At 40.4% G+C, this 21,392-nt stretch overlaps 1 protein-coding gene across 2 annotated transcripts in view; it reads left to right on the top strand.

Moving 5' to 3' along the window:
* Window positions 1-21,392, top strand: part of ATRNL1 (attractin like 1) — a 702,039-nt gene that overhangs the window by 169,937 nt on the left and 510,710 nt on the right. For both annotated transcript variants that reach the window (XR_010794071.1, XM_066619507.1), the window contains exons 18-19: window positions 1,045-1,263; window positions 4,723-4,860. Coding sequence is in view for 1 of the 2 variants with exons in the window: in XM_066619507.1 (XP_066475604.1) it covers window positions 1,045-1,263; window positions 4,723-4,860 (357 nt within the window). In the remaining variant the exon portion in view is untranslated. The remainder of the gene's footprint in view (window positions 1-1,044; window positions 1,264-4,722; window positions 4,861-21,392) is intronic.

Below are 21,392 nucleotides of genomic sequence, written 5' to 3'. Positions count from 1 at the left end.
CAGGATGTAATCGTGTTATTTGCAACATGACTGTCTGGTACTTTAAGGGATCCATCAAAATACTATCTTTTTGTTTTTCTTTCATTCTCAGAATCACTTATATGACGTGATTTGTAAAGTGTCAACAGTAATTATTCTTAATTTACAAAGCAGAAGTAATATAGATATTTGTCATATTGTTTAATGCTGCAACGTGATGCCTAATGCTGAGATTAATAAAAATATCAACTAACTGGTAGCACTGTTTGAATTTTCTTTTAGAACTCATGTTGGATTTGAATTTAAATAACAGAATACTTTGACTAGAAGAACATAGAAACAATAGTGTCAGGACCAACCAGTTCAGATTCCTGAACAGGAAGATTCCTTAGCATCTTCCACTAGTTATTTTGACAGATGAAACTTCTGTTGGGGTCCAACAACTGCCTTTAAAGTTGTAGCTGAAAAGAGAGATGGGTTATTTCAAATTGACTCCCTGTTTAACACAAAAAATAAATAGTGTTGATATTATATTATTATTGCATTTCAGAAATTTAATCCAGCATACACATTTTTGGTGTATATTGGACTGCACATTTTAAAAACACAAATTGCAATGTGAATAACATATTTCAAAAAGCAATAAATGTTTGATTAGTACAAAAATAGTACAGAAAAAACTTTGCAGTATTGTACCCTTCTACAAGCAACTTCCTAATGCTAAACTCACATAACTGCCGCGCAGGAGAATTTTGGCAGCTCCAATGGAGTAGTATGCATTTTATGTAGCATTATAGCGCTGCATCTCTTGTTGCAGATTGATGCTGATAGAGGAAATACAGCTGTTTAGAAAGTTTATAAGTTCAGTATTGTTCTTTTGTTTGTAGCAATAACTACATAGTTGCTATGTGCTTCGTCTGTGAAGACGGAATATCAAATCAGTCTAAAAATATGGTGCAAAAGTTTGAATTAAACTAAAATATTTTCATGTCATTGCTGTATTAGAAATCTCTCAGACTCAACTTTTTAATACTGTTTAGTTTAATTATCATCTTTATATTACAGCTCAAAATTGCTCTGGGTTGAGGACTTGTGGACAGTGTCTGGAACACCCAGGATGTGGATGGTGCAATGATCCCAGTAACACAGGGAAAGGCCATTGTGTGGAAGGTTCTTCAAGGGGGCCAATGAAGTTCACTGGTGTTCATTCTACTGAAATGGTTCTAGACAACAACCTTTGTCCCAAGGAGAAAAATTATGAATGGTCTTTTATCCAGTGCCCAGGTAAGACTTGATAATTATGTCTTTTCTTGCCAAAATGAAATCACAGAACTGCTTTGTGCATCACAATTTTGTTGTTTGAAAGCATGCAAATTGAAATTAAATCTTTCTTAAAGCTTCTTTAAAAAAAATATTTCACAAGAATTATTTGAGCCCTTTGCCACCTACCTCTTAAACTTAAAGGATAGATTTTATACCATGGTAATCATCCCAAATCACATATAAAATGCTTCAGAATATATGCTGTGTAAAATGGTTTAAGTGTGGCATGACATGATAGATGCATTTAATTTTCACATAATATAAAAAGATAAATAAAAGATCCCCATTTATGCCCTCTGAGAGTTTTCTCAGATGTGCAAAACACAGAATTCACATGAAAACACTCACTGGTCTGAGACTGGCTGGAAAGATATGCAAGTCGCTATGACTAAAAAAATAAAATCTCTTGTTTTCAAGAATTTCTGCTAACTCAGGATACAATGTTGAGTCAAAAATGTCTGGTGAAGTAGCAGGTTGTAAGAGTTGTGTTAAATTACCAAAATCACGATTTCATATTTCAGTCAAAGGCTAAACTTAATACCAGATTCCAAAGAATAAATAAAAGGAAACAGGAAGTAAAAGGCAACTAGAATAAATTAATGATAAAGAGAGTGAAACAAAAGTAATTGAACTCTGGAGCGTATTTATGTGAAATCCATTTAATCCCATTCAACTATCCTAATTTGGTTCTGGAATTCCACAGGTACCTCAGAAAGATGCTAAAGACAGCTCTTCATTGCAGAATTAATAGGCTTACATGATGTGCCTGGAACATCAAATCTTGATGCATTAATACAACTCCCGTTTCTCAAGCCATTAAACATCTTGACTTTACAATTCCATCTTGATTCAGTATCTGTGATAGTAAATTCCCAAAACCTAATATCAGTGCAGTCAATATTTTGAAAAGGTTTGAGTGCTATACCTTTGTTAAATTTTATTATGTAATTATTTTTTGTATTTATAAATATCCTTTCAACTTTTCTAAGCTCTAGGGCAGTGGTTCTCACACACTTAGCACTGGGATCCACTTTTTAGAATGAAAATCTGTCAGGACCCACCGGAAGTGATGTCATGACCGGAAGTAGCATGATCAAGCAGGACAATTTTTAACTATCCTTGGCTGCAATCCTACCCACACTTATCCAGGAATAAGTCCCATTGACTGTCATTGTTAAAATAATATACATAGTAGCTTGTTAAAAGTACAGGTCTGTAACATTTCCCCAAATGCAGTTACATACCATGGGAGCATCAAGTCTAATATATTTTTTAAAAATATTGAAATGTATGGGGACCCACCTGAAATTGGCTCACAACCCACCTAGTGGTTCCCGACCCACAGTTTGAGAAACACTGCTCTGATATGCAGAGTATAAACATATACAGTAAAACCTAAACTGTGTGTCCAAAATGTTTGCTTATGAACATTCAAGACAGCCCTACAACTATTGTTCCAAATTATCAAGTGTGGTGTTGTTCAATTGATTTAATTAATTAGCACTGTGACATTTGCAATGGACCAGGTATTAAGTAAATAAAATACTGAAGTGCATATGCTCCAAGTTAACTATTCTCAAATTTGTGACCTTTATCGACTTTTATTAAATTACACAGTTAATTAGTACTACAAAGAATAATTCATTAAAAGAGAAACAGTGGTTGCAGAATCAAAACAATTTAGCAGTGCTTCATGATGAAGGAAAGAATTAAACATCTGCTCCTATAAAACTGATGAGACTAATCTCTTATTAACCTCAGATTATTGTACAAGTATTCAACCATAATCTATTTAAGAGATGAAGCATACAAAGTAGTGAAAAAGCACTTATCCAGGTACTGGATTGTAGAAGGTAGGGAGAAATCCTCTGAATGCATTTATTTAAGATACTCAGTGCTGATTTCTAGTGCAATTTACTGAATGAGAAACCACTGACATATATTGCAGGGACCTTGGGTCACTATCAGTGAAAACTGGGTCACCTTGTGGCAGGACAGACAGGTCACTACAATATCTCCAATGCATTATCAAAATCCGGCAAAAAATCACAACTTTATATATAGGCTGATGGGTTCTGAGCTGTCTGTGACAGATCAGGAGAGAGATCTTGGGGTGGTGGTGGATAGGTCGATGAAAGTGTCGACTCAATGTGTGGTGGCAGTAAAGAAGGCCAATTCTATGCTTGGGATCATTAGAAAAGGTATTGAGAACAAAACGGCTAATATTATAATGCCGTTGTACAAATCGATGGTAAGGCCACAGCTGGAGTATTGTGTCCAGTTCTGGTCGCCGCATCTCAAAAAAGACATAGTGGAAATGGAAAAGGTGCAAAAGAGAGCGACCAAGATGATTACTGGGCTGGGGCACTTCTTTATGAGGAAAGGCTACGGCGTTTGGGCCTTTTCAGCCTAGAAAAGAGACGCCTGAGGGGGGACATGATTGAGACATACAAAATTATGCAGGGGATGGACAGAGTGGATAGAGAGATGCTCTTTACACTCTCACATAACATCAGAACCGGGGACATCCACTAAAATTGAGTGTTGGGAGAGTTAGAACAGACAAAAGAAAATATTTCTTTACTCAGCGTGTGGTTGGTCTGTGGAACTCCTTACCACAGGATGTGGTGATGGCATCTGGCCTGGACGCCTTTAAAAGGGGATTGGACAAGTTTCTGGAGGAAAAATCCATTACGGGTTACAAGCCATGATGTACATGTGCAACCTCCTGATTTTAGAAATGGGCTATGTCAGAATGCCAGATGCAAGGGAGGGCACCAGAATGAGGTCTATCTAGTGTGCTCCCTGGGGCATTTGGTGGGCCGCAGTGAGATACAGGAAGCTGAACTAGATGGGCCTATGGCCTGATCCAGTGGGGCTGTTCTTATGTTCTTATGTTCTTATTATCACTTTACTATTTTCAATATAACTGAATGGAGAAAAATGATGGGATTACTTGGAAACACCTATGTGGGTGATCATCTTTGCTGTTGATCTGAGTGTTAACTGAATTGGGATTACCAAACACTTTCAGAATTTGACATTTGTTTCCTTTGCTTTAGGCGGTGGGTGCTCAGCGCTTGTCATCCACTCTTGCTGCCAGCTGCCTGCCAATTTATCCCTGGCCAGTGTTGAGGCTCTTAGGCCCTTTGTGTGCAGTCTTCCCTGCCAATCCTGCCCCTTCCTTCCCCATGGTGCCTGGATGCAATGACCCTTTGCCAAGGGAAAGCAAGACTTTGACCAGCAGATTGGCTGCAGCCAAACTCCTCTCAGGGCAGTCATGAGTGTTGCTGGATTGATGAACTGGAACAGCTTTTCCTTGTGTGGATACCCCATCCCCAACAGATCTGAGAATCTTTTGTCTTTTGTTTAGTTTTCCAAACCTATTGAAATTCAGTTGTCATGTCCTTTTTATTACAGCTTGCCAGTGCAATGGACATAGTACCTGTGTTAATGGCAATGTTTGTGATCAGTGCAAAAACCTGACAACAGGAAAACAGTGCGAAACATGCATGCCGGGATATTATGGAGATCCAACAAATGGGGGACAGTGTACAGGTAAGTCTCTTTAAAATATATTTTGATAAACATACAGCAGGTAAATATTTTCTCAGTTGATAGTTTGGTTAATGATTTTTATTAAATTACTAATCAATTCATGAAATACGTGCCCTGTAATTTTCTCTATTTATGAGGTGAACACTAATCAGTTTGGGGTCTCTGTGCTATGTCATATCACTGGTCTATCTCATTCAGTATTGTCTACACCAGGGGTCTCCAAACTTTTTGTCCAGAGGGCCGCATGAAGTATCTGGCGCAGTGCTGAGGGCTGGAAAAAAATTTAAATATAAAATTTGAATAAATAAATTAGAGATGGAACTTAGATGAATGAATAAATGAATGAGTGGGCTCATTCACTCAGCCTCTCCAGCCCTCAGAACACCTTCCAGGTACAATCAGAGCACAGCTCTGGTCATGTTCAGTCGAGTGGGCCAGAGGCTTTCAGGGGACAAGAGGCTGGCATTGGGCTGGATAGAGGTTCGCTATGGGCTGCATCTGGCCCCGGGCCGGGGTTTGGAGACCCCTGGTCTACACTAAGGGTGCCTAAACCCCAGCCCGGGGGGCACTTGCGGCCCTCAGGGACTCCCAGTCCAGCCCTCAGGGAGCCCCTGGTCTCCAATGAGCCTCTGGCCCTCCAGAGATTTGCTGGAGCCTGCGCTGGCCCAGTGCAACCACTCTCAGTGTGAGGATGACTGTTCAGCCTCTCACTTGAGCTGTGGGATGAGGGCTCCCTCCACTACTTTCTGTTTCACGTCTATGATGCAGCAGCAGCAGTGAAGGTGAAAGTGAAGTGCTTTGTGCAAGGCCTTTAAAAATGCCAAAGTTCCAACTCTTATTTCAGGTGTGTGTGTGTGTGGGGGGGTATGAATGAGCCCCCCCCCTGCAGTGAATTATACTGACTTGGTCCCTAAAACCCTAACTTTTGCCCCACTTTTCTAATGATACCATGGCAATACACTTATAAAAACTCTAATTTTAAGAAAGGTTCTCCTCTTAACTGTTAATAGTATAAAAATCAGATCAATTTCTCTTTTTGGCCCATTTTTTAATTATCTGGAGCATTCTACACCAATGGGAAAAGATAAGTAGCAGAGTACTGGGTTGAAGAAGGGAGAGAAGATGGAAATCTATCCCAGGCCTGGCATCACTGCTGTGGCTTCTCCTGGTATTGTTGTAGTGCACCAGGGAAAAAAAGTGTAGAGGGAAAAAGAAAAACCTTTCCCCTTTCCGCTCTGGTACTTCTGCTGTTGCTGCTCTTTTGCAGCTGCCCCAGACCAGCAAGTAAAAGAAAGGAAGTGATCTGCTGAACTTCTCTGAGCTCAGGAGAATTTTGGAGGCTCCAATAGTTCACCTTTTCTTTTGAAGTAGGCTTATTGAATGTCTAAATTTCTTCTCCAAACCAAATTTGGTGAAATTTGCTAGCATCTCTAACAAATAACCTCTTGCATCCAGGCAGAATAATGCTGAATACCAGATCCTGGGGTGAAATGAAAGAGGACTGGTTTTTTTTTTCTTCATAATCTCATCCTGAACTCTCCTGAAATGCTTAGATGGCCACTGATGGATTCAGAATTCTGAACCTGTTGAATCTGTAGTTTTTAAACACCAGAGCTGTTCTCAGATTGCTGTTTATACCAGTCTGTAATTTCCACTAAACACTTGTTTTCCAATATAAAATTGGAACTTGGATTATGTATCATGATATTTTTGGAAAATGATTCATTTGGTTGTATTATGTGTTACACTGAAATACAGAAATGTAAAACTACATATGCAGTATAGAGCAAATGAATGCATCAAGTACTTTAATATTTTCCAACATTTTTCAACATGGGCTATGTTAGTTATTGCTACAGCAGTAGTATGTTCTTGATTTCACTCACTCACCTTCAGACTTCAGTGAAGTATTTTGAAGTTATTTTGCACAAGGCCTAGGAGAGGGGGGTAAAGGGGTAATTTGTACCTGGGCCCAGGATCAGAAAGGGGGCCCAGGAGCCAAAGGAGGGGTCCCAGAAATTTCCTGAGATCTTACATTTTCCAGTCTCGCCCAGACTCGCTGCCTACGCGGAATGCTGGGGGAGTTACTGTGGACACATTGCAGTGACGACTGCCACAAGCCATACACACCAGGCCCACGAATGCATACATTCCTTAACAGTGTCACATCTGGAAAGAAACCGACCTGCTACAATGGCTCTTTGTCTTGTGGATCTGCTAACCATGAAGGAGTGTATAGGAGTTCAGTGACACAGCTGCGGAACTGCAGCTGCTGCAGAAGTCAGTGTTAGTGTACACAGGACACTTTCCATTCTAGTGTGAGCCTAAATACATGATACTAATCTCCTACAACAATTTTCTATACAATTTGAAAAGATTTGAGAGAGACTTAGGTGTGTTTGGTTTTCTGTATTCTTGTATCTAGCTGCCAACGCCAGGCAGGCAGGTAGAGCTCAGCTCTGCATTGGGAAGACTGGTAGACCTGGGCTCCAAAGACTATTCCTGCTGTTGCCACTTTCCCCCTGCCTCCCCCTGCCACTTTCCCCCATTCTGCCCACCCCCATGCCACCCCCACTCTGTTTCACCCCCTCCCCCTTAAGAACATAAGAAGAGCGCTGCTGGATCAGGCCCATCTAGTCCAGCTTCCTGTATCTCACAGTGGCCTACCAAATGCTTCAGGGAGCACACTTAACCTGCAAGACAGCAAGACTTAACCTGCGTCCTGGTGTCCTTCCCTGCATCTGGCAATCTGAGGTAGCCTACCTCTAAAACCAGGAGCTTCAACATACCTATCATGACTTGTAACCCGTGATGGACTTGTCCTCCAGAAATTTGTCCAATCCCCTTTAGAAGGCATCCAGGCTAGATGCCATCACTACTTCTTGTGGCAAGGAGTTCCACAGACTAATTATACGCTGGGTAAATATATACTTTCTTTTGTCTGTCCTAACTCTGCCAATACTCAGTTTTAGTGAATGTTCTCTGGTTCTGGTGTTTGAGAGGGAAAAGAATGTCTCTCTATCAACTCTATTCATCCCCTGCATGATTTTGTATGTCTCAATCATGTCACCCCCATCTTTGGGATGGGACCCAAAATAAACTTTGTACCCCCTGATGAATTTCGTCTCAGAGGCCCTGATTTCACATGCATATTCTCATTTGACCTGTGCTACAGGCCGCATCAGAAACATATAAGCATTAGTGTGTGTATGCTGGACTAAATATCCAAAATACTTGTGCATTTTTCCTAAAACTGCATCCATGTTTTTGAAGCCTCTAATTTTAGATGATACATTTCTAGCCTGGCAATGATGTTGATGTATTGATTTAGGGTACCCTTGTACCACTGAAAGTGTTAATTCATTAATGGATTCACCAGGTCCCTTGACAATTTAACATGCAATACTGGTTATGTGGACATGCAATTTTATAAACCAAAGCTAAATATGTTGGAAGAGTATTCAAGGAAAAGATTAATGTCTACCTTTATTGACAGTTACACATTTTCTTGGTGTTTTATGATGCTTTAAATAATTCTTAATAGTTTTCTTATTTCCTGAAGTTGACAAAATAGTCTTATGCTCTCTATAGTTGCTCTGCTGCAAAGTGATATATTAAAGCAGCTTTTATTCTTCAGGGATACATTAGCTATCTAACTAAATAAGCATACTGTCACCTTTAGTGAATTATGTGTAATGTAATAATGGCTGAAATCAATTTATAAGCCCTATAAAATTATAAATTTTACTACTTGTTTCTGGAGCTTGAAAGAGTTCGTTGGTGACATGCTTTTATAACAGGCGTTTTAGCTTCTGTACAGTCTAGAAATTAAAATGATAGTAGTTTTGTAGTTTCTTACATGTCATTGATGATTTGTTGTGTTATCGTTCCAGATATCTAGATTATCATTTTATCGTGCTATCGTTCCATTGCAGTCTTAAATTATCATAGTTGACTCTCGGCATAGATATGCCTGTGTTTGCATAAATTACAGTATAAACATCATGAGTTTTCACTAATTTCATGATTGCTTTTTTATATCACTGTGATTATATTATTTTTTGTAGGTGAGTATATTCTAATGATGTTTATTAGCATGTGCTAATCTACAAAAATAATAGGCTCTGGATTGCAGCTTTTGCTCTCCTGTGTCCCAATGGTGTAGGAATGAGTGATGTCTGAATGCATGGTCAATTGGCAAAAAATACATACAGCCCAGTCCTACGCAACTTTTCAGCACTGGTGCAGCCATGGCAATGGGTGCTCGATGCATCCTGTGGTAGGCGGCAATCATGGAGGTCTCCTCAAGGTAAAGGAATGTTTGTTCTCTTACTTCGGGGTTGTATTGTGGTTGCCTCAGTGCCAAAATGTTGGATAGGATTGGGCCCTTCGTTCCCAGGGACTAGAAGACAATTGACTAGTCTCAAACTGTTATCTCGAGCAGGTGAGCATGGCTTCTTCACCTTTTCATCATGCGCTGAAGTGCTGGGACAAAGAAGCAATCCTGATGGCTGCATAGTTGCTTCCCACTTAGTGCCTCCACCAATAGGAAAGCAGAATTTTCTCACTTTGTCTCACTCCCCACCTGGCTGGTACAAAATTCAGTCTAATCACAATAGAAAGTTAGAAGCACTAGTCTTGAATGAAGTATGGTAGTCCAGATCTATTGATTTCAATATTACTGTGGTGATTGGTACCCCTCCACTCAAGTGGGAAGCTCCTGATTGTATAAGATGAAACTACCATGCTTTTGGAAGTCAGTACATCAGTCCTTTGTAAATGTATGTCAGGAAAAGCTTAACCTGTAGTGTGGATTGACAGCACCAATTTGACTTACATCTGCCTCTGTTAGAACAATGAGGCAGGAGGAAGATGCCAGCATTTTGCTGGGTTTTGTTCACATGTATCCATGCTTCACATGGATGTTCACATGTAATACTTCCCCATACCTTGTTAACAGGTATGGGGGGAAATGGTTTGTTTGAAGTTATGTGCAGCTTGACAACTACTTCCTACAATGAAAAGAAAATTTCTTAAAAGAACAGTACTGACTCAAATTTCAGTGTGTTAACTCAGCAGTTTATCCCAAGAACACAGTGAACTTGGAGGTCCTGTAATTGATGACTACTCATTACTTAGATTAGTACAGAACACATCTAGCTAGTTGATTTATATATCATCCCTTATCTTTTTCAGGCTCATTTGATCACTTCCAGAGGATTAATGATAATCTTATAACAGATTCCGTTTGATGTTAGTGACCGAGTCATCCTACAAATTACTATGTGCCATTTGGTTCTGGCAGTGATAAAATAGACTTGCCTGGAATTTTCTGTCTGTCTATAGGCATTTTCTCTATGCTGCATAATTTTCATTACAGAGGTTTTCTTTTTGATTATCTTTTTTTGAATTGTGTTTTTTTATAAACTGTAAAATTAATATTGTATTGCATTTTAATGAATTTTTAAAAGATCTTTATATCTGTACATTTCAAGAAATGTAGCCAACCAGCATCTGAGCTGGGAGGGGGGGAAGGGGAACAGACCTCAGTCAGTCTCAGTCAGCTACCAACTCTTCGTACCTTCCTACTACCAGTGCTACCAATCAGCTACAAATGCTTCCTATCCCTTTCAGCTACCTACCAGTGGGAAAAACCCTTCAGCCCGCAATAACAAAGACCACACAGGCATTCATCCACTCACCCTTAGGAAAGTACCAGCAATGAAAGCAAGTTTTTGTTGTACTCTGAGTGCATATGCTATTACAAAACTACCCATTAGAACACGCATGCACTCACTCTTCTCCCCCCACCCTGGAAAGAAAAGAAACAGAAACAAATAATCCCTGCTTTTGAAAGAGGCTCCTGGATAACTTTATTTAGGATGAAGAGTATCATAACAGAACAACCTTATAGGGGACAGTGTTATAGGAGGTACTGCTGTATATGAGAAATCTTGCTCTGAATCTAGATTTTCATGATGTTGCTGAGTTCCTATAAATATCACTGAAGCATACGTGCTTCCAGAGACATTCAAATAACGTTTTTTTCCACCCTGAGAAATAGTACAACATTTCCTATTTTAATTAGCAGAAGGAACACTTGGGGACTACACATAGCTTTTCCCAATTTCCACTTGGAGCTCTTACATTGGGATTTATCTGCACTTCTGAAGCATAGAGATAGGATATAATGAAGCAGTATTTTCTTCCACAGTGAGAATATAATATGAATTACAAGGATGTCTGAAGTGCAGGATTCTGGATAGTTCACTTGCTTAGTCTTTATTGAATCATTGTATATTGAAATGAATATTTACCTTTCAAACAGTTTTGAATAGGTCAGCGACTGTCTAGATATAATAACCTCTATATACTACAACTCATGAATACAACTTAGTCCTTCTCCTGCACATGATGATTTCTTCATAAATTCACCTTTATGTGTTCTGAAAAATATTTTCAGAGGGCCGGAAGATCATCCTTTAAGAATTAGATATATCCTTTTGTTCTCAGGGAACATGTTGATTATAAAATGATTAACCATTTCACTCTTTGATCCTATAGGCTCATGTGGATTGTTATCCCCCCTCCAGTGCATTTTAAAAACTTTCTGTGACATACCAACTTGTGTCTAATAAGTATGCATTAACATCTGTAATTTTCTTATCTGTGTAAAAGAATTTTGGAAGCCTTGAATAAGAAAAGTTGGATGTTTACATTTGAGTAATAAACTCAGGAAAACCATGGAATTCCTTCTTATGCTAGAGGGGGAGGTGTTCTTCCCCCTCATCTCTATTGCCCTTTGCAAGAATGGTGCTACAACTTCCTGACAGTTACTGCCTGTGACTAAGGGTTTAGTTAGTCACACAAATCACTGACAAGGAGATAAAATGAAAAAAAAACCCTGATAGGATGCTTGAGACTGCTGTAATAGAAACAGGAAAGGTACATGATAGTCTCTTTGAAATTCCCTGTGGAATAGGTATTTTTATTGGCTAGAATATAGTAGCCCTTGAAGAAGACTTAGGGATACTCAATACATGGAGGAGGGAACGAGAGCAGGGATGCTGGTTCCATCCCATCCTCCAAGAGTTGATTGGCTTTTCAGCACTGACTGTGTAAAGTTTGTGTGCATGTAAACCATATATGATATGTCTATTGCTAAAAGCATTGTACAGATTGCACAAAGAGAGCTTATGAGCGAGTCTGTGAGTGGAATTTTGTGTGGGTACTTGATAATAAGTCATATGTGACTATGCAATTAAACCTCAGCTGGGGAAAGCTGACTGTCCCAGAGGGCTGCTGGATAGTTTCTCACTCCATGATTTCTTTGTGTGTATATGGGAGGGTGTTACGTGTAAGTCATTAACATTTTTGAAAATCAAGAATCTTCTAACAAAGATTCAGTGAATATTCAAAGATTCATTGCATATCTGTCAATGTCAAATTGGCAAAATTCCATTAAAAATGTCCAAAATTGGGGTTTACCCTACCATTTTCCCTTCAAGGGCACCCAGGAGGCCTTGCTTCATTAAAACCCAAAAGAAAAAATAGAAGTTTTGGACCTTGCCCCCCTTTATTCCATAAAGATGAACTGTAAAAATGGCTTGTTTTGTTTTTTTAGCATATGTGGAGATTGGCATGAATTCAGTCTTTCTCGCCTGCACGGTACATTAATTTAAGGAGCCAGTGTCCTCTACCACGAGGAGAAATTAAATAAATAGGGTTGTGTCTCTTTTTCATTGTTGTTCAGAATACTTGTATGCCATTTTTCAGTTAAAAACAAAATTCACAAAACCAGTGTCATAGCCAGGCCCCTTGTCACCTAGAGCAGTGATGTTTTGATGTTGCACGATATCACTTCTGGTTCAGAGGAGGAGGGTGGTGGCTGTGACGCAGGAAGCAGACCTATAGCTCCACTTTCTGACTGACTTTCAGCTTCCACAGAGCTCCTGAAAACCTCAGAGACCTTTTGCAGTGGCCAGGCGGAAGCCAAAATTCAGCTCGAAAGATGCTTTCCTGATGGCTGCCATCTTGGCTGGCTTCACACTAGCTTTGCTACTGCACAAAGCTCCTTGCATAGCTAAATAAATGAACCAATGGTTCCCTGTCTCAGAAGGGCTCCCAATCTAAAAAGGTGCTGAAAAAAATACCAGCAAGTGGCATTAGAAAAGACAGTATGCTGGGGTGAGCAGGGAAAGTTATTTTCTCTCTGCTAAATATGAGGAACCACTTTTAAAAGTGCCTCTTTGCACAGTGAGTGGAGTTCCACGTACAGCCTTTTTTCTTTTTTTAAAGGGAGAAATATTACTCTGTTAGAGAGTATCACTATCCACTGGAATGGCTTGGTACCTTTTGTAGTTCCTTCAGTAAATGTTGCAGGTATCTTGTAGAGACCCAGGAAATAGGATTCTAAAAGGGAAGATATCCCAGTGTCGGCAACTTTGTTGGTCACTTGGAAATAGAGACTAGAGACATGGTCACTTGGAAATAGAGACATGGGAGTTAGTGAGAGATCTTTTATTGGACCAACCAGTGTTCTGAAGAGATTTCAATCTTTTGTAATATAACACAGTCTTAATTAGCCACAACAGGCATGCAAAACACAGGAATGTGTGTATTTTGAGCAAAGGCACTTCTGTTAAACATATGGTCTATATGCTGCCAATTCTCACGGGTTTTGGCAATTTGTAAAATCACAGTTCTCATAGAATGCTGTGGCAGACGCTAATTGAGTTATATTGACTAGTAGTTTACATAAGCTCAGACTGCTTTCCAGTTTAATGGTACAATAAGACATTCTAGAACAATGTGGTGTGTCTTCCAGTTCCCTGTGTACAGTTTCAGAAAGAACATGTTTTCCATGCTAATTAATATAGATTGGGGGGGGGGGACTGATAGTAGAAAGCGTGGATGTTCCTTCACATTTTAAATTTGTTTTGGTGTGGGCTAACATTCACCATAAGGCGAGTACAGTAATTTTTAACATATGAAGCATGAGCCATGAAAATTATGATCTTAGAGTGTCAAGAGTTCATTAATTTTTCAGAGTAGGAACAGTCATGCGTAGCAATATATCTCTTTATTGCCTGACACTTTGTTTCAGTTCACACTAAGAAAGATTTAACTTACTAAAGCCAAGCTCTAATATTCAGTGTTACATTTCCTAACTGTGTGGAAAAGATAAGTTTTGTCTAGTAGTATTGCAGCACTTATTTTAAGTTCTGATTTAAGCTGCTATTTGTCACTGTCTTACAGTTCTTGCTGATAATAATGGAGGAGGAACTATGTTCTGCCACAGTACTCAGAGAAGCCGTGCAGTTCAAAATAACAAATGCAGTGTAAAAAATAAAGACTCCACCAAATACCTAGCAGTAAGAAAAACTGACAAGCAGCCCAATAATGTTGGGCATTCCCTCTGGAGGAACTAGTATTTTACCAGTGCTGATTTGCCATAAGGCAGCAGTAAATGCTGCCAGCCCATGCTGCCAGAGCATCAGCAGGAACGCCAGGCCTTTCCTGCACATGTAGCTGCTGCTGTGCCCATCAGGCAGGTAAGCCAGTGCAGGAAGTGCAAGGAGGTGAGGTGAAGGTGGAAGGAGGTGGGGGGGGGGCAAAACCGGGCAGGGAGGAAAGGGGGTGGGGAGTCTGTGGGAGGAGGTGGATCTGGCAGCAGTTGTGTGTACTAGATCCTATCCTTACCTGCGGTCTCCCCACTCCCTTTCTCTCAGACTTGCATCAGCAAAATCACTGGTGTGGGGTTGAGGAGGCCGATTGCATGGCAGGAGGCTTACAGAGGGGAAAGGGAATTTAAGAGCCCAATCCTGAGCTCTTATCGCCAGTCTTCCACTGGCGCTGAGAGTTGCAAACATGCCGTAAGACATGTCTGCATCCCTAAGTGTCAGTCCTGCTCCGTTGCTTTGTGGCCTCCTGAACTGCTGGATGGTGGTAGGTGGGGGCGTGGGGGGGAAGGCAGGCAGGAGGTGTTCTGAGGAAGGGAGAGGGCAGGGAGGAGGCGTGCTGGTGGGAGGGAGCGGGGCAGGAGAGAGGTGGGACAGGAGGAGCTTCGCGGGCCTGACACAGAGGCTATTGATTCTGCAGCAGCCCAAGGGTTCCCCACAGAATTGAGTAGCCCCATTGCGGGGCTACTTGCCTTTCCTGGTGGAAGGGGATGAAAGTTCCCTTCCCCCAAGGTGACACTGCCGGCTGCCCTGCTGCGTGCAGGATGTCATGGCAGCCATTTTGGTGCTGTGGTAGTCCCGGTGCAAGAGGCAGCTCAAGAGTATGCTGCCCATCCCTTTTCCCTTCTAAAACCTCCCATTCCCCCTTCCTCACTGAATACAACATATGTCATTTTGGTACAGCTGCACTGGTGGGATGGGGGAAGGATGGGATTGGGCCAAAGATGGAATAAGAATGGAGCCTGATTTACTTCAGAGAGATGTAATGTAAAAGTCCCATACAGTAATTATATATTCATTACAGGAAAATAAGCTGCTGAAATTCTTATGTTAAGGCATTGGGTTGTATTTTATGAATCTGTGAAAGGACTTCCACATGTGAGTGCTTTTCTACCCCTGAAAAGCCTGAAAATGTGAGTCCTGAAAAGCCACACCTGATGGCTGGGGAAACGTTTGAAAGAATGCTTGATGAGTTGCAGCTTGGGGGTAGGCATCCTTGGAAGTTGCGCGTTCTTCCCTGCTTTCATGAGTAGCTTTCAGTGTTTGCATGCAAACTAAACAAATTTCCTGCAGTAGAAAAATGATGTTTCCTTACCTTAAACTGGATAAGGATATTCAGATGTTGCTCATATGTTCAATGTACAGCGTTCTTGTTGCAGTACCTTAGCAGCAGCACCTTCTCTGATAATTTCCTGGTTCTTCATCTGGTATCTTTTCAGTATTGATAAATATTGCACATGAAGGACTGAATATACTTTGCTGTTTGTTGCATTTGGAGATAAACAGGTACACTTTATATTCATAACAATATTGTCACTATTTTGAAATAATCAATCATGAGTTTAATCTTTGGAAATGCCCATTATTATGTTTCCATAGTGTCTGTGACCGTTATCAAGTTCTAGGCTGCATTTGGTTAGTTTGAATATTGCTCCAACTTTTGTTAAATCATTATGTGTTCAGTTTAATAGCAGTGGTCTACCTTTTGTTAACGCTTCTTAAGAGAAGCATAAATGAAATTATTCTCATTTCATTTTAGAAATTATTTTAAATGGTTTTAAAAATTATTCATGTTTAGCCATTATTGTACACTGAAAATAATCCAAGTATACAAAAAGTAATCTGTGTTATGAACTGATTTGAAACAGGAATTCCCTCTTCAAGCTGTGCTTAAAGTAAGAGGGAAAGCAACCCCTGCTTTTTAAATTCAGCTGCTGAAAACGTGCCCTTCATGAAAACGTTTGTAGCAGTTCAGCTGTCAGCATAACCAACTACATTTTTATGCTGAACCAGCAGCCCAGAAACAATTGCACCACAGGCTTATTATTTAATAAGTTTTATATGGGTTGTAATTTTACTGTATGGATTTTCTTTAGTAAATGTGTATTGTGAAAAGAAAAAAGAACACTGAACACTGTCTCCACATTGTATGCAGCAGTAGGGGTGTAGGTACCCAAAAATAGTGCATGTGTGAGTATATAGAAAAGGCATTCAGATAACTGCTACTTCAAAAAAATGTTTATGCAGTGTTTGCACTTAAAGAACTCATAGAAACAGTCGATAACATTTAGGTTTTTTGTTAGTTTAACCTAACCTAAACCTACCTAAAACCATTGAAACTTTCTCAGCACATTGATGATACCCAACTCTTAACACCTTTCTATCAGAGTCCAGGGAAACAGTGGAGGTTCTCTTCCAGTATCTGCGGTCAGAGTGGATGTACTCAGACTTAATCCAGAATTGCTGTAAGAAAACTTACTCATGTCTAGGTGGGCAGCCTGTTTTCAGTAGGACAGTACATCATTTGAAGGATTATGTTCACACCTTGGAAGTACTCCTGTACCTGGTTTTTCTCCTTGTTGGCCGGGGCAACTGTGACTAAGACTACTTTCGCATAGTAGTGACTAGTGTGTCAGTTGCTCCCTTACTTAGAGAAGGCAGATCTGGTCACACATGTCTTGGTTACACCCATGTTAGTTGATTATGACAAACTCTTCATTGGGCTGGCTTTGGAAAGTGTTTGGAAACTGCTAGTGCACCATTCTGTGACCAGAATTCATTCTGTGACGACTATTCTACATACTCACTACAGATTGTCAAAGTGCTGGTGCCTCCTTTTAAAGCATGAAAGGAATTGCTACATGGTTATTATTTAATTTCTGATTGATTGAAGGTGTGCAGGAGAGGTGTATTTAAACACAAGTACTTGGTGCTAGGTGTCTGCCTGGAGAGCAAAGAGCCAGACCAGTGCTGTGACTACAGGTTGTGTCTTGTTATTCATGAGGTTCTGTTCTCAGAACTTGCTTGGATGGCAAAATCGCATTAAAGCAAATCCATTTAAAAAACAATGTCCCTTTGATAGGCGATTTAAAAACAGCCTTGCTGACCTTTGTAATGCATTAAGCAGACAATCAGTCTCTCTCTGGAGGCGCTTAGAAAGGTTTCATTCTGAGGCAACAACCTCTCTCCCTTCACCAGGAACAGCAGTAGGGGGGGGAGAGATGAAGGAGGTGATAATCACTGCCATTTAGCATTCTTTCACATCCTCGGGGAAGGGAGGGGTTGCTTGCTTAATAGTGAAGCTGTCCTAAGTGCCTGGAAATAGAATGATTGATGGATTGTCAGCTGAATGCCCTCTCTCACATTAACAAAGCTATTGTTAAAGGACTTTCCCCCTTTAATTTAAAGGGACCTTCTCATGGCATTGAGATAAAACCGTGGGTGAAAAATCTGTGGATAATTAGGTTATAGTGTACTTAAAGAACTGCTGGCAATAGGCCACAAATCCATAGACCAGGAAAGCCATAATCTTGATTAAAAGGCCAAGTCCATAACCTTTCTTCCTTCCTTAATTGATCCATCGAGTTCCAGATTTACAGAAGACTTGTTTACTTAAATGCTAATGGAATTTTCCTGCCTCTGAAATTCAGCTGAAGCTTTCTAACCCTAATGACTCATGACTTTTAACCACTTCCCTGGATGTCTGAGTTTGGGAAAAACAACTTTTGAAAAATAAAGGAAATATTTCACACTTCCAGTGGCGCTTGCCAACCACATGATGAAGCTCAATTTAGAGAACTATTCAGTCGCTATTGAACCAGCTAACATACCCTCAGCTGGGTGATAGGACAAAGGCATAACCCATCAGGGATACATGGCTAGCAACAGAGAACTTCCTGTCATACCACTTAAGAATCCATAAGATTATGTGGGTTGAAAACCTATATAAATCCTTGGCTTCTTGTTGTTTGGTCCATATTCAGCTTTCACATACTGCCTGCCTTGATGTTTGGTCTGTGGATTTAAAACCCACTGGCCCTATGACAAATCACCCCCATTCCAGTCTCCACTTGAGAACCACTGTGCCAGCGCCCAGGACAGTAACACCCTGCAATGCACTCTATTTTCCAGTTTTGGTGTATCACTTTGCAGATGTCTTTTACTATGGAAAACTGGCCTATACACTTTTATATAAATTATATATTATTAGGATAGCAGGGGAAACGTGACATGGGGATGTATTTTAAGCAAAAGCTTCATATTTAGGGTCACGTTCAGTTCTGTCCTATGAATTAAAATTTTAGAAGTCATTCTTCACATGGAATTTTCACATGTTCAGTTCTTTCCCATTAAGTGCACTGTTGAGGATAGGTCCAAGGGCATGTTATCATGATGCATTGATGCTTGCTATTGACTTGAGTGGGGAATCATGGGCTCTACTATTGTTCCCCATGTGCACCAAATGACCTATGCAACATAGCATAAGACTTCATGGTTTATACTCGTATATTGTGCCATGCCAATGTCAGGATATCTAACTATTAGTATCGATTCTCTGTCTTTCACATATTTCATAACTGTTTTGATGTTCAGTAGCTTTTTCTCACCTCTTGTTATCTTAAAGAGGGATTTTGATATAATCCTTTTTGTTTAACATGGCATTTTTGTTTGAGCCTTAAATGAAACCTTATAATTTTGAAACTGTTATCTCAGTATGCTTTTTGAAGTTTGGCTGGCAGGCATATGTTTACTCCTTGAGCAGAAAGGAGATGTGATGCATTATCAATTCCTATAATATCCTAAGGGATATGATTATCTCAGTGACCCTCTGGAATTAGCATAGTGATATATAAAAGCTGTTAGGGGGAATATGGATTTATTAGTAGGAAGCAGCAAAGGGTTTTTCAGATGTTTTTTATTAGAATATGGAATATCAGTGCACATCTTTTCTGTGCTTGAATGCAAAGTTAGAACAATGAAATAAGAACAGCAAAGGAAGCTTCAATATGGAGGGCAAATATATGAAATTCTTTTTTCCTTCCCTTCTTAAATTATAGAGATGGGCAAATCCAGCATGGCTTAACACAAGTTGAGGCATGAGTCTCCTCCCCCTTTAACTCAACTTGAAAATGAGTCCTAACAGGCAGAATTTCTGAATTGCCCAGAGCATTTTGGGGACTCGAAAAGAATCAAGTTCTGAGTCTTTTTGGTAAAAAAAAGTCAGTCACGGCTCCACTGAAAAATTGGGGCTGCTGCCAGTGTGTGTGTGCACGTGTGTTGGGGTTCTCTTTAAACATTCTCCTGATGTCCGCATCCCATATGTAAACAAGGTAGGAGGGGCAGGTATGAATTGCATGAGAGCAGGGACAGAAGTGGCATGAGGGAGAAGGGTCATGCGCAGCAACTTGGGAGGCTTTCCAGTATGGCCCAATCCTTTGCAGCTCTAATCAGAAGTAGTCCCATTGTGGCCTGCTGGAGCCATGTCATTTCTCCTGGATGGCTAGGACCGCCTCTTCCCACCTTCTCCCCTCACTCATCCAGGGAAAGTACCTTCATCCAATGATCATTGGTTCCTTCAGAGATGGACAAGACAGCCTTCTCCTGCCTCCCCCCACCTCCTGCTGGATGCAAAACCAAAACATTAACCCTTCCCTGCCTCCTAGCTGGAACTTCTCTGCTGCTCACCTGGTCTGAATGATGGCCCCAGGAGGTCTTTCATGCTGTGAAAAAAGAATGCTTGGGGACTCATTTCTGAGACAGTGACCTTAGACTTGAGTGTACACGAGTCAGCAAAAAACGTTTTTGTTTTTTTTTTAACTTGAGCCACCTGACTAAAGTTCCCATCCCTGGTACTTAAACCTATTAGATTAAGGATGGGCAAACATTCTAGCCTTATAACTATTCTGGGATATGGAAATTTGTACTGAGGACATAATGTATCTGTGCATACTAGTTCTGCTGGCAGACAGTGAGAATAAGATTGCATCATTAGTCTTTTTTTTCTTTACTAAGGTTAATAGGCAGAGAAGAAACAACTTTGGGACATAATAGACCAGGGATAGCAAGCATTTGCCCCAAGGGCTGGATGCAGTCTGCAGAAGCTCTTTATCTGCATCTTTGTATAAAAAAGTGATAATTGGACTCTCCCAGCATCACCCTTTCAGCAGCGTAGCTTCTGCTAAGGTTCTGGGAGAGAGAGACAGAAATAAGCCTCAGAAGACAAGAAACACTCTGGGGAAGGGCATACTAAGAGGGGTGAGTGAGGGAGATGCCGCCAAGGCTCTGGAAGAGACTAATTATCAGATGGGTCCCCCTTTCCTTAGCACTGCTTCTACTCGGGCATCACTTTGCAGAGCCCGCCTCAGCTGTTGAGCTGCAAAGTGATGCATTAGCAGAAGCGGTGCTGCTGAAAAGGCAGCCTGTGTGATAATTGGGCTCTCCAGTATCTTGAAAATATGATCAAAATTTGCATGTTGTATCTTCTGTCATTCGCAACTAGTAAGTTCCTACTTGAGAATAAAGTGCTTATCTCTGGCCATCATCTTCTTAATGATTTCACTTCTCGCCTTTGGCAAACATCATGAATACTGCTGTATGAAATGAATTTGACACCCCTGTAATAGAACTTTAGGGGAGGGGGGAAAGACCAAGGAGCTTTTTGTCCCTCAGGTGAGGAAGAAAATAAGTAGATTGCTTAATTCTGTTTTTCTCTGATAAAAAGATTCCTTGATAAATTCCCATGTTTTTAATACAGCTTACACCAGGACTTAGATAAGGAACAACTGCTATACAATTGTTTGTTATAAGCAACTTCTTCTCTAAGAATAATAGTTATTTAAAAACCCTGCACATGCCTGATCTCATCTGATCTCGGAAGCTAAGCAGGGTCAGGTCTGGTTGATACTTGGATGGGAGACCGCTTGGATATACTGGGTGCTGTTGGCTTATACCATAGTCTTTCGAGACTGAAGGTTGCCAAACAAACAAACAGAACTCTGCACTTATTTCAGAATGTAGCAACAACAAGCTGTTATTGCATCAAAGTAATTGGGCAGAAGGATAGCTTTTCTT

The sequence above is a fragment of the Tiliqua scincoides genome, chromosome 3 (assembly GCF_035046505.1).
Source record: "Tiliqua scincoides isolate rTilSci1 chromosome 3, rTilSci1.hap2, whole genome shotgun sequence".
In the NCBI taxonomy this organism is placed as follows: domain Eukaryota; kingdom Metazoa; phylum Chordata; class Lepidosauria; order Squamata; family Scincidae; genus Tiliqua; species Tiliqua scincoides.
This window is presented reverse-complemented; position numbering and strand designations above follow the sequence as displayed.